The following is a 14,223-nucleotide window of genomic DNA, read 5'->3' as shown; positions in this document are numbered from 1 at the left end:
AAACTGCGGCTAACACTAGCTCTGAATGGGGATGAGGACTAGAAAGGATGAAGAGAACCCAAAATTGAAGGGAAAAACACGTTAGTGTCTTATTCATGGGAGCAAAGTCAAAGCGGGAAAGGACGACTTGTAGAGGAAAGGCGACAAAGCACACGACAGAAAACCAAAATGAAGCACAGCAAAAAAGGCGTATGTACAAAATTTACAGAAAAGGGAAGAGGACTACCTTCAAGCAAACCCATTTATAGGTTGCAAGAAAAATGACCCTTTCCTCCATAGTGGCCAGTAATCATTCAATATGCTGAGTAAAAGGAACTCATCAGAGATCTATTTCATATCCCTCGTATGGCTCATGTCGAACCATTTTCTGTGAAGGGCCTTCAGTTGTTTACCTTCATGCTTTTCCACGAGAAGGTAGCCTATGAATGAGCAGAGATTGGCTATTCTGGTGAGGGAAGCACTTCTTTCCTTAAATCAAATAAAGCCTTGAAGACATGAAATCTTGTTTTCCATCATTTCTTGAGTGTGTGAGTTGCCCAGACCTTCTTGTTCTGCTGGTAAGAAGCTCTTTTCAACAGGAGGACCATCAATGATATCGAACCTAGTATGCATAGCCAAGTTGACAAGAGTGTCCTAAACATCTTTTGGCAAAGACTCGACAAACCCTCATTCTTTTTGAACCTCTATTGATCTTTTAGCATTAAGACTGGCCACTAAATTGCATATATTGCCTTCTCTGAGCATGGGGTTGAAATGCAAGAGGGAGGAGGTGCATCAATTTTCTCGTTTCCCAAGTAGGAGCATTCCAAAAACAAAAAATCTCTTGTTGCTTCTCTGTTTCCCGTCTTCCTTGGACTGACCATTTCTTCCTCAATCTCACCTTTTGTGAACCTCTCCTCAACTCCCCTCCCACTCCCGTCTGCCTCCTCCCTTGCTCCTTTGTACTGCCCTTGCCTACCCGCACCACCTTCTCTTTCACAGACGCCAACCATAACCTCTTCATCACCCACCTCAAACCACTCCCTTCACAGAGCTGCCATGTTCCCACTTCTACCATGTTCGAGCTCATCTCCACGATGCTCTAAGAGGTTGCCACCCTCTCTTTCTCGCACTTTTCTACCCCTCTCACTGCCCACCCCAACTCCTATTCTCGGAATCATTGGTTTGATGATGATTGCAAGTCCTCCCACCACCTTAATCGCTCCACCTTCACCGATCAGGATCCCTCCTTCCCCTGTGCCAAGTTCTCCTACCATAGCTTCCTTTGTCGAAAGAAACATCTCTTCTACCTTGAGCAGTACAAGTCTCGCAACTCTTCCCTTCGGGTCTCCCCAAAGCACTTTCGATGCACACTCTTCCCCCACCACCCTACTTACCCCGCTGACCTAGATTTCAATTCCCTCATCTCTCACATCATCACCCTTTACAACATTCTTGGTCAGGCTTTCGTTTGCCTCACCCCCCACCCAATTACATTCTCTTTTCCATTTCCACCATCTCTGAAGCCGTTAGAGTCATGAGTTGTGGTAAGGGTGTTGATGAGGAAGGCTTCTAGGCAGAGCTCTTCAAGCTGGGGATTTTTGTTCTTGGTTCGTCTCACTATGCTCTATTCAACAAAGCGGTGTACACTTGCTTTACACTATCTTGGCCTCACCATATTATTCACACGATCTATAAGGTTGGGTCGACCTTCAATCCAGGCAACTACAAGACCATTATGATCGAGTATACCTTTGCCAAACTCTATGCCACTGTGTTGCACATTATTCGCACGAGACAGCTAGACAGATTGGGTTGCAAGGCCATAGGCCCAGCTGGCTTCACAGTGGATTTTCAAACTGCAGACCATATTCTCACCCTCAGGGCCATTATTGAGTAGGCTAGGCATCGCTCGACGAAAGTCTACCTTAGTTATCGATTCGAGATACGAATCCAATTCGGGCATGTGAATCTGACTCGTGGATTTGTGATTTTTTACTTGATTCGTGAGGATTTGAGAGAATATATATATATAGTGTCCAATTAGGGCATGTGAATTTGACTCGTGGATTTGTGATTTTTTACTTGATTCGTGAGGATTTGTGATTTTTTACTTGATTCGTGAGGATTTGTGAGTATATATATATAGTGTGTATATATATGTGTGTGTGTGTGTGTGTGTGTGCATTATATATATATATATATATATATATATATATATATATATATATATATTCCAAGTTTGGCATGCAGGTCCTTGGAGATTCATGAAGAATTTGTGTTGGATTTGTGAGTATCCACATGGATTTGTGATGGATTCAAGCAGATTCCTTGTTTTGGATTGTGGATTCATTTGGATTCGCGGTCTGCAAATCTAGACAAATCCACAATCGAAAACAAAGATCCAACCCAAATCCAAATGAATCCTGGCACGAATCTAGATCCGACCTCCTGGGCACGAATCTAGTAACTAAGAATTCTATTGCTTTGTCCCCTACTCGGCATTATTTCAACAACTCAAAGATATTGGGGTTTCTAAAGTTCTAATTGTAGCTATCATGAGACTTTACGAAAGGGTGGTGGGTCATCTCAAGACTCCTTTGGGCTTCTCCAACTTCATTCGGAGTTCTATTAGGGTCATGCAAGGTTGTCTACTTTCTCCTTTCTTATTTGGTATTTACATTGATGAGCCTGAGACTTATCTAAGGAGATTCTCGCTTTCGAAGGACGATTGTTATCTTCACCATGTCTTGATTTCCATCTTTTTGTTGACGACATGGTGTTGTTGCCCTCATCCCCTAAGGGATTATAGCGTCTTTTGAACGATTTGGCCTCCTTTTGTGATTCTAGGCAGTTGGTGGTTAGCCTAGGCAAGACCCGAGCTATGGTTTTCAACTGCTTGAAAACCTTACATCTCCACTTCTTCAGAGGGACCAAGATGGAGACGACCTCTAGCCACACCTATCTGGGCATCTGGTTTTCTAGGCCACGCTTTAGTTTGAGACCAGCCATGACACCGCGGGTTGGCAAGGAGCTTGGTTCACTTGCTCTGCTTGAGAGACAATGCTCCGGACACCATTTTCAAGACACGTCTAAGATAACTATCTTAGACTCCCTAGTTAGACCTATTTTCATTTATGGCTCGACCGTCTTGGGGGCCCTCCTTGTTGACCACGGATTGGGCTTTGGTGGAGAGGGCGCAAACTCTTGTTTGATGCTTCATCCCTGTCAACCGACCAATCCTACCAGCATTATCTTTGCTGAGTTCAATGCTCATCACTTTAGACTTTGCACAATCTTTGATTTGGTTTGGTTACTTCACAGACTCAATGGCTTTGCCGGCTTTGTTGATGGCAGATATTGTTATTTCTGCTTGGCCTATTGCTCCCCAACTTCAATAGTGGCCTCTAACCATGCTAATCGTGCTAGATGTTGGTATGCTTAGGTCTATAATCTCCTCAACTCTGTGGGTATCGATATTGACTGCCTTCCTCCCTTTCAATACTCCCTGGCCACTCCCGCTCATCTTCTCCTCCCGCAGGAGAAGCTAAATCAGGATACCGGGATGGGCATCTATAGGAGATTTATTCACGTGACTTGGGTAGACCAATTGGAGGGTGTTCGCCCTTATATGGCCTTTTATACGGAGCACTATATTAAAATTCAAGACCTTACTACTCTTCCCAATGGTGGCCCCATGCCTTACGTATCCAGTTAGGCTCTTCCAAAGTTGGCTCTCACCGGCTCTGTACCCAAACAGATCACTTGACCAGTAGAGATGAGCGAATTTGTCAGTGTTGTGACATGGGTGTAGCTGAGACTAAGATCCATTTTCTATTTTACTATCTAATTTACTACGAGATCCATGGGAGGATTCATTGCCTATTCAGAGTGCAAGTACCTCTCCTCCTTCAGGTACAAGGATCAGTGGTACTTGCACTCTATCTCCAAGATGCCTTCCATATTTGGGATCTCTCTCTACGGGAGCTTTCCCTCTCTGGGTCTACATCCCTTCACCAGCTTATCACTTCCTTCTTCACTCTTGTTACCTCTCCCAGAGGAACCAAGTGTGTTGGGGGCCTATCTACTATTCCTCACACCAGATCGGTGAGCCTACACAGAGATCATATCAACATACACCATTAGTGACAGAAGTCCATGTCTCTCAGGCAACATGCTCGGACCTCTCTGCACACAAAGTGTTATCCTTCAATTCTCGGCTACTTTTTGAAGACTACAAATTGCTAGTTGCTTCGCAGTCTCACTGTCTCTCTTTCATAGTGTTGCTTCTCTTTGTTTTGGTCTTGCTTTGTTTGCTTCCTTTCTCTCGGACATCGTTTGGTGGTCCTTGTTGATGTCAATTTTGTACCACTACATAACATATTAGCAATTGAATATCTGATACGAAGTATCAAACACACAATTCCTCTCTTGAAAAATTAATGCTCATGGGATATGAGAATAACTCCAATGTTCCTTACACCTGTGAATACTAACTCAGTTTTATCGATGTGATTTGTTGGTAATCACGTAGGTGTCCTTACGCTAATTGTTGAGGATGACTTGGACTTTGGTGGGATGATGGAGATGGTGATTCGGTGTGAATGCTCTATGATGTTGGTGGGGAAAGTGATGATGGCGGAGGGTGAATGGTTCTTATGACTGGCATCTTTCTAACACTCTTCTTCTAAATTCTAGGTCCTAAACTACTTGCTATCCTACTCCTACTCCTATGGATGGAAGATTAGCAAATGGACTGAGATCAAATCTAATGAAAGTTAACTAGCGGCTCCACCTTCGTAGATGCAATGATTCAAAGTAAAATAAACTAGTTCACCACACAAGGCTTCCCAACAAGCTGCTAGGATGCTAGTGGCCTAGCATCGATCCCTATCAAACATCTACCAATGCTACCATGCAACTATTCATCTACTTTACTCCCTACTTAACAACTTGAAATGCAATCCACTTCAACAAGTTGAAAGAAAATTTTACTCTTGGAAGTAGAAACCATGCAATAATACCAAAGGCTCTTAATCACCATGCAAGTCACAGCAATGAGAAAGAAATAGCGAATTTTGGCATTATCTTTGCAACAATTTTCTCCGACCATTACAAATGAGAGCAAATGGCCTTATATAGAGGCCAAAATGTACAACTAACGATAGAGATAAAGAGGCAAAACTGACGATCCAGATTGAATCCTAGAAACCCTAATTAGTGTTGCCACCCCATCGGCCAATGAAGAGATGCCACCTCGTCAATGGACCAATGAAAAAAGTGGAAAAGTGGCAACCAATGAGAAAGCACCAAAATAGTGGCCAATTAGAACTAGACACTTGTCCTATCCTAGAAGAAAGAGAAATTGCTACTTGGGCTTACATCAAATGATCTTCTAATATAGCTCTCCCTTTTTCTTTCATTCTTTTAGCTAAGGCAATGAACCTAGCTAGCCTTTTGTTGACTTCTCCCATGGGAGGGCAAGGTGTATGCTTTATCTTGAGCTCAACCAATTTCATCATGCTACTTGCTACCTGTAGTGTCTTTTCACGATCCTTCTCATACTCTTTTACAAATCCGATAAATGCATTGAGGGAGGAAAGGGTGCTCAGATGTTTCTTCTTGATAGCAAACTTCCCCAACTCATCCAATCTTGATCTGAGCCTTGTCTCATTAATGTCCTCTTCTCTGATGCCTTCAAAATCAAGCACCACCCCAACGTCGCTCATCATGGTTGAAATGGAAGTGTCGACGTTTGAGTTGTATTGTGCAACTGACTTCTGTATCTCCTCAAGTGTTCTCAATCTAGTAGTCAAGGCAACAAACCAAGATTCAATCGTACTCAATCCTCTCTCGTCAACCAACTTGGCCCTCTCCAAATATGCCTTTGGAAGCCCGGTGAACACCTGTAGCCTGAGAATAGCCAAATCCTTGATTGGAAGGAAATCCTTCCACTCCTCTTCGAATATTTTGAATTTGTTTCTAACAGTCACTAACGATCGGAATGTCGAGATAAAGGAAGGCAAAAAATTTCGCCCATCTTGGATTGTATCATGGATCCAATCCCTAACTTCATGTAGTTGAGCTGATATTTCTTCTAGGTTGCTCCCGCTGTCTTGAGGAAGGGTTGCCTAGTGCAACTATTGGATAGGCTGGCAATCTCTCCAATATTTGTTCTCAACCTCCAACTTTATAATCCTTTCATTTGCCTTCCTCAATCTTTCTTTGATTGAAGGTATACCCTCCTGGATCTCCTCACATTCCATGTCATTTGTATTTCTTCCCAAGTTATGTTCCACTATCTCATCCACTGCCTTGTTGATTGTTGGTATAGCAATCTGAACCTTTCGGTGACCATCATTGTCGCTCCTAATTACCTTTGCCACCATTTTTTCCATTTGTTTTTGGTTCTCGCTATCACCCTTTTCTATTAGCCTTTGGATGTCTTCAACTGTTCGGGCAGTTACTACCTCGCCTCTTGGCATGAGCATTTGCCTTAACCATAGTGGTGCGGTGCATCTCCCCAAATCTGGATTTGGTTCGACTAACAAAGCATCACCAACGGCCTCGGGTGCCCAACTTATTGCCTTAATGTCAATCGGCCCATCTTCTTCTCCACTAGTTACTGTCATATCATCTCCTTGTTGCTTTTCTGAGAGAGGAGAGTACTTGGTGCTCTCACTATAACCACTTGATTCTGAATTAGAGCTTACCTCTACCACAGCCCCTTTATCACTTGAATTAACCTCTTGCCTTCTAGCCTCAATTATGCTTTCCCTTGACGGTGTTGCATGCTGTCTCTTGGCTGGAGGTTTCGGATGTTCTTTACTCTTCTCAACCTTCAAAGTTCTCTTCTTGCCTTTAACTATTTCTTGTTGTCAGCTACTTCCTTTGCCCTTCTATCCGACTGATTCTGTTGGACCCTCTTTTGGCTTCATCTTCTCATAAGGGGAATCCTTTGACTTTGTAGCTTCCTTAATCTTTCATTATACCACGACTCGGTATGCAAATCAACTGCTCTTGTAACTACCTCCAAGGAAGGATCCTGATGGTCATCCCAATCTACTAGATTCAATTTTGTTCCTTCTACTGTATCAAAATCATTTCTCAACACATTTCCATCATCTTCCAATTGATCGGGAATATCAAGGCCTCTCCATTTGATATCTCTCATCATGTTCACCGACAACCTTGAAAAAGCTAACTTTCTCACATGAAAGTCATCCTTGGTATTAGCCCAAAAGTCTTCAATAGTGGAAACATGTTTAAACACATTTCCATGAGATATCTTGATAAGACCATTAGGATTGAATCCTTGCCTTGCTCTGTACCATCCTAGATGATATCATTCCAATTCCTTCTCCGTAGTTGCAAAGGCGACCCGATTGGGGCAACTATCATTGCCAATTCCAAATGAGAAGGTAATCCCTATCTTACCTTCGTTTCTCATTATTCTATCATAATGCTCAAGTTGCCTAGCCAATTACATCAAAGCTACCTTGTCGGGTGGGTATCTTGGAAGCCTCTTGGGACAAACTGTGCTTCCTGCTACTCTAATGTAGGTGAATTGCGGAAATTGGATAACCAACTCCCATACTTCTTTATCTTTGCTTCTACTTCCGATGAGAGTCTCCTAGCAGGTGTCTCTTGTAATACCCTTACTGTCTTCATGGTGAAGGCATCACAAAACATTTTGTAATCCTTGTTGTCGTGCAAATGAAGTTGAAGATAGCATTCATGCACCAAATATTGCCCCAGCCCATTGCCAACTTCTACTAAGGCTTTAAGTCTCGGACTCTTATACAATCTAGCAATTAGGTAAAATAAATAGGATCCCATGTAGAATTGTTTTTGGTTTTGTAAGGTTCTAAGTTCCAACTCTAGGTTCTCGATTATGATCCTAGCCCAATCAAATCTTCTTTTTCCTTTTTCAATTTCATCAATAAAGAAGTACATCCAGTTTTCGAACTGTATACCTTGAGCTAGGCCCATGATCCGACTGAGAAGCACAATGAGATCTCCATATTTTGATTTGAAGTCCGCTACTGTAAACTTTAATGACCTAGTTACGCCTTTCTTTCCCTCGTGTAGCCAATCTTGTTTTAAATGTGTGAAATAAGCTTCCTAGTTATCCTGAAATGATTTGGCTGCCTGATCCATCATCACCACTGTCATGCTCTTGTACTAGGGAATGTTGAATGCTTCTTCAATCGCTTGCCCGACAATGTTGGCCAACACCCTCTTCCCTTCATCAAAGATGATGGATTTACTGATCAAATCAAACCTAGATGCGCACTCCATAACCAATTATGGACAAGGCAATGTGGAAGGGAAAGCTGTTGCGTGTACAATTCCACTCCTATATATCTTTTTTGCCAAGGGGGATTGTCCTTCCTTTAGTTTGTCCTTCATCTGTAGCATATTTACTGTACCGACATTGGTATCGGTTATTCGCCTCATTTTTTGAGAAGAAAGTTGTTTTGGGCATCATATCCTCTTTGTCTTTCTTAGTGTTTGTTCCCTTAGGGTTCTCGCTTACACTAACATCTACCATCATAAACACTTATTTCTGCCCCTTCATTCTAAGTGATAAGGACTACCCTTATCGATCTCCAACCTTCTTTCTATCGATGGATTCTACACTTATTTCTGCCTCGCCAAATGCCCTATCACTACAGTTATCAATCTCCAATCTTCTTCCTAGGGGTGGGACTACCACTTATTTCTGCCTCGCTTTTGCCTTAGGATGGACTATACTTATATCTCCCTCTCCAATACCTAGGGTGGTCTAGCTTATTTCTGCCTCTTCAAATGTCCTATCATGAATTCTACAATTATCAATCTCCAAACTTCAACCTATGATGGGATGATGAAGTGGTGGATGATGAATGCAAGAAGGACCAAGGGAAACAATATCTAGACAAGAACGAAAGAGAGAAATCAACTTAAGGACCCCTTTCAACACTAAATGATTTAAAGTTACCTTTACCAATGGCTAGGTCTTCTTTTGGAATTTAGGATCAGACTTGAGAATTTCAAATCCCTTGCAAATCTTGAGGCCCTAGTTGAAAAAATCAGAATTTAGTGCTCTCAAAATTGTCCACCATTTGCCCAAAATCAGACCTCTATCATGTGCTTCTTTCTCCAAGGAAAATCGCCCCAAGTTAGGGCAGAAATCGCAGCTCCTTAGAAGATATAAAATCAGACCTCAAAATCAGTTAGGGCATGGAAAAAAATTGCAGCCCTCTAGCATATACAAAATCAGACTTGAATAACAATCAATCTACCCTCTAACTTTGCAATTCTGAAAACGTTTCCCCTTGCCAAAACAGATCGCCAAGAATAGGAAGTTGAATCTGCATTAGAGAAAATTGCAATCATGGGAAATTTGCCTTTAATCAAGAAAAATCGCCAATGGTGCAGATTTGCCCTCAATCATGGAAAATCGCCAAACATAGAGATCTCTACCATGAAGAAATTTGCCAACAATAATGCCAATCTGCCCTAGCTGGTAAAATCACCCAAAGAAGATGCCAATCTGCCTTAGGAAAATCGCTCAAAGAAGAGAAAATCTGCTCTTAGCCCAAAATCGCCTAAGCACCAAAGAGGAGTGAGGAATGAAGAAATAAGGGGGAAGAGCTTCCTCTTATACCCCACATGCCTCTCCTTCCTAGCTGGCTTACTGCGACCCTAGGAGAAAAAAATTAATTAATTTAAACACAAAACTGGCCCCCAATTAAATGCTTAGCCCAAAATTAACTTTGCCAAGATGAAATTTACTCTTTTAAATTGCCAATTAGATCAAAATTGTAAAAAGAAAGTAAATAATGCCTTGGAGATGCTAAATGTTTCCATTTAATAATGATTTAGCAATTTATGTCATTAGAATCGGATTTTGGCTAGCCAAAAGCTATTTTTTCAATATTAAATTACCAATTTCATTAAAGGCTTAAAAAGTTTCAAGGCAATTTTAATCCATTTAAAGCCAATTTTTTGCAATTCAACTCAAATTGATTTTGCTAAGCAATTTAAATTTTTTGACAAAACTAAAATCATTTCCAGAGTCTAAAACCGATTTTGCAATTTGATTTCATCTTCACAAAAGAAAAAAAAATTTCTCACCAAAGAAATTCGAGATTTTCCAAAAAAAACTCAAATCTAGCAAAACTTCACTTTTTGAAAATTATCCAAATTTATACAATTACATCCAAATTTTCAAACGAATCGTCTAAGTACAAAATTTACAATTTTATCCTGCTAAGTGTTGCTCTTTGAAATTTTATCCGGCCTAAGGATGAAATTGGTGGTTTTGGAAAATCAAGTTGAAACTGAGTGAAAATAAATCTAACCCTCTCCCCACTAGACCTGAAGGTGTCCAAGACTTAATCAAATCAAAATTTGCCAAGGCGATTAGTAAAAAAGGGGGTCCCCAAAATTTTGGGGCGATAGTGTGAGAACCTCACAACAGTCTTGCCACCTTCTAGCCTCTGCTTGTATTTTCAGTCCCTCAGGCTCATTTGTGGTCTCTTGTTGGACATTGATATATTATCTTATCGTATCTCTAGGTGCTCTAGATTTCCCCTAGTGGCTCTTCCTACCTTAAAGTGGTTCTATGAGAGAGGAGAGTAGTATGCAATTAATTTCTCAATATGGTTATAGGAAACCTCCTCCGAGGACTTGGGTTTCCATGATCAAGGGTTTTGTTAGGTAGCAGAGCCTTTGCTTTAAGCATTAATGGAGCAAGGTTGACTGGTAATCCTCAAAAGGGTGCAGATTTAAGCTCTTGGCTTCAATTATGCTCTCTTTTAAAGAATTCCAACATAACTGAAGCACTTCATCATTTATACTACTAATCATGTGAAAATGCATCATAATTATTACTTCATTCATGGGAAAATGTATCATATTTATTAAAAGGTATGCCCACTTTACGATGTATGCAATCATAATTTAAAATTGCCTTAGCATCGTGAGGGAAGTCCCTCTCACCTCGCAAAGTAATCATACTATCTACTCTCACTGCCACGTTAGCAACCCAATTAGCTATAGCATTCACTTCTCCATACCCATGTGATATGTGACAATTTTCAAAGGAATGAATGATATCCCTAGCTTTAGTGATAATATTACTTATGGTCCAAGAAGGGGCGAAATACCTTTCAAACATCTAAGCCACAAGTCAGCCTCCAACAAATATTAAATACCAAATGCCTTAAAAGGCTTACAACACTTATTAATAACATCAAGAACAATTAACCAAGACCAAAATAGGTCCACAAACTCCATCGATCAATCCACATCACAATCTCAATCCTCATGCAATAAATTCACCAAATCATCCGAACAAATCCATGAGAACTCCATCCTGCAAGCCACACTGCCGAGCTTCAGCAAAACCACAAGCATCATCAAGCTCCCACAAGCATTGTCGAGCAATATGGCCCATGTCGAGCAACAGTATATGCCGAGCAATGGTATATGTCAAGCACCTTCAGCGACCGAGCCCCTTTAATGACCGAGCAAATCGGCCAACACTACACCCAATAACGACCGAGCACCACTCCTTTGGTAACCGAGTCCACAACACCAAGCCAAACTCCCTCCAACATGCAGGATTGCCAACTACCATAGGATGCCCCTACATCATAGTCATAGCTTTAAATATATCATCATTCCTAACTATCCAAATGAACCAAAGTAAAAAAGATGAAAGAAAAGGCTCGAAGGATGTGGATGTCAGAGTTAATATGGATACCGAACCAGCTCCAGACCTCCTTGGCAATGTCACATTCGGAGAATAGGTGAACAATAGATTCAGGTTAAGAGCAAAAAGTGCAAGGGTATGGATCACCATCTAGCTTAGTTAAGGGTAACTGATGAAGCAAGGCTTGCCAAAGAAAACAATGGATGTTTGGTGCAACATTAGGATGCCAGATAGAGGAAACGTGTTTAGACCACCATTTCAATTCAACGTGGCAAGACCACTTGTTATTGAGAAACTCAAAGACTTCATCATTGTTAGACAGCAAGTTATAAAGGTACTTCGCTTTAATTGAGAAAAGAGGAGATATATCCGGCCAACACAGAAGGGGTAGCCTATCAATTTCCTCCCCACAAACCCCTAGAAGTTTGGCACTCTGTCGGGCGCCTTTCAGAACAGCATTTCTTCTTTTATGGGATAGGGGGAGATTGAATCTAGAAGTAATTCCCTACCAACTACACAACTTTCCTTCATCAATGAGGTCAATGGACCTACAAATGCGCAGTTTGGCACATGCCTTGGCTAAGCAGCCTTGTAAGAGTGCAAGGGGTTTATAATTTCTTTCAAGATTCCACCAAAGAGACTTTTCTCTACAAATTCTAGACTGAATATCAATGATCCCAGCCCCAGACACCTAATGTCTCACCGTCTCCCATGCTTTCCATATGGCTTTAAAGACTACAGACTCTTCTACATTGATTTTCCACCTTCCTAAGAGAAGGTCATGAATGTGTAAGTTCTTCCAAGACTTCCCTTTGGATGGGACACCACGAGTAATACTATTCTTGATTAGAACCTTCCAGGGTTTGTTACCAGTCAAGGATAGGTTATTATTGTTCAGTTTGCCAAGCTTACTCTCAATTTTGCCTTTGATCCATTCCCACATGGAATTCAGATTGAGAGCAATAGAGAAGGGTATCCCCAAGTAACTAACTAGATGAGTGGGAGATCCCCAGGAAAAGCCAATGTTACTATACCAAGTAAGGAGGTGCTCATCCCAGCCTAGGATCCATCATCTATTATAAAAACAGCACAACATGGTAACTTTAGGTTAAGATTATGAGATGCCTTCAATATGCTATGGGCTAAACTTGGATCAAATTTTAAATCATAAACACCTATCAGGCTCAACTGTCCCCCATAATCAATTACCATATCCTTGCCACATGTCCTTTCTGGTTATGGGCCAGATTATTGCTACTAGGAGAATTTAAACTTGAATCACATTCTTAAGAGTTTCCCCGTTACTATTGCACCACATCCCATTAGCCCATATAAATTTCCAACGGCAATAGAACATTCCCCTTCAACGAATGTGGGTAAACTCGTTAATTTTCTAAGTGATTGATGTCCCAACAGCACAACATAATTCAACATTATTTTTCCATCACTTGGTATTTGTAATTTTACATTTATTATTATTTAGTGACCCTATGCCATCTTTTTTAGATTTAGTTTTAATAATGATTCATTCCTTCCATGACTAATTCCTCCTGCGAACGTGTTTCTTCGATCTTGAATTAAGCATTTCACATGCATTGCACCAGTTGATAGTCGCCAAGATGAAGCGGTAAATTGATCTACCGAATGAACCAATTTAAATTGCTGGAAATTCCCTACTCCACCGAAAAAAATTTCAAATATTTTCTTACACACCCTAATTAATTCAAACTCGAACCCGATCAGAGAGCTCCGCTGAGACGGGTATCAGATAACCCGATTAATAGCACTCCAAAAAAGGCCATCTCTCACAGAATTCCAATATCCCGGCCATTGCTTAGATTGAAAATTGTTTAATCCTATAAGTATGGAAATGGAGGCTCGTTTACAGACAAAATGAGTTACCTGTACGCGGTCTCGATCGGCGTGGCTGGAAACGGTGATAGGAGGCCTCTGTTGATGCTGGTGTTGATGGAGCTGAATCCTTAAGGCAGGGGCAGGGGCAGGTGCAGGAGCAGTAGGGGCATCTGCCATTTCTACGACCCCAATACCTCCTCTGAACTTGAGGATTTATATTTTATAAATATGGCAGCATAGTAGAAGGTGAAGCTTTCCAAGACTAATGAAAGAACGTCGCCGTCTGTAGCTCTAGATATTTGAATTTTAGACTGTTATCTTCTTCTTGCTTTATACGAAACTCTTTTAAGGCAACGAAACTAGGTTTTCGGAAAGAGCTCTCACATTTGATATACTCAGATTAGTTATTCCAGCATTGCATTATTTGATTGGTAGAATATATATATAGAGTGTTTATTTCTTCATACTAAAATTAGTTATAAAATTAACAGTTTACAAAGAGGGGTTATCATAAAATTAGTTGTTAAATGATTGGATAAAATTAACAAAGAGGGGTTATCATAAAATTAGTTGTTAAATGATTGGAAGAAAATTTTCATTTTTTATATGAGAAGTAGAAAATATTTTTCACATTAAGTGAAATTGTAATATTATTATTAAAATTCAATTGTGTAATTTGTGTGTCA

At 40.8% G+C, this 14,223-nt stretch overlaps 1 protein-coding gene across 4 annotated transcripts in view; it reads right to left on the bottom strand.

The window, feature by feature from the left end:
* Nucleotides 1-13,853, bottom strand: part of THO1 (nuclear matrix protein-like protein) — a 175,257-nt gene extending 161,404 nt beyond the window's left edge. For all 4 annotated transcript variants that reach the window (XM_089789045.1, XM_089789046.1, XM_089789047.1 and 1 more), the window contains exon 1: nt 13,586-13,853. In XM_089789045.1, the coding sequence (XP_089645171.1) occupies nt 13,586-13,714 (129 nt within the window). In that variant the 5' untranslated portion in view covers nt 13,715-13,853. The remainder of the gene's footprint in view (nt 1-13,585) is intronic.
* Between the last annotated feature and the right edge of the window lie 370 nt (nt 13,854-14,223).

The sequence above is a fragment of the Cupressus sempervirens genome, chromosome 6, assembly GCF_028749045.1.
Source record: "Cupressus sempervirens isolate cs-2001-9-10 chromosome 6, ASM2874904v1, whole genome shotgun sequence".
NCBI lineage: Eukaryota > Viridiplantae > Streptophyta > Pinopsida > Cupressales > Cupressaceae > Cupressus > Cupressus sempervirens.
This window is presented reverse-complemented; position numbering and strand designations above follow the sequence as displayed.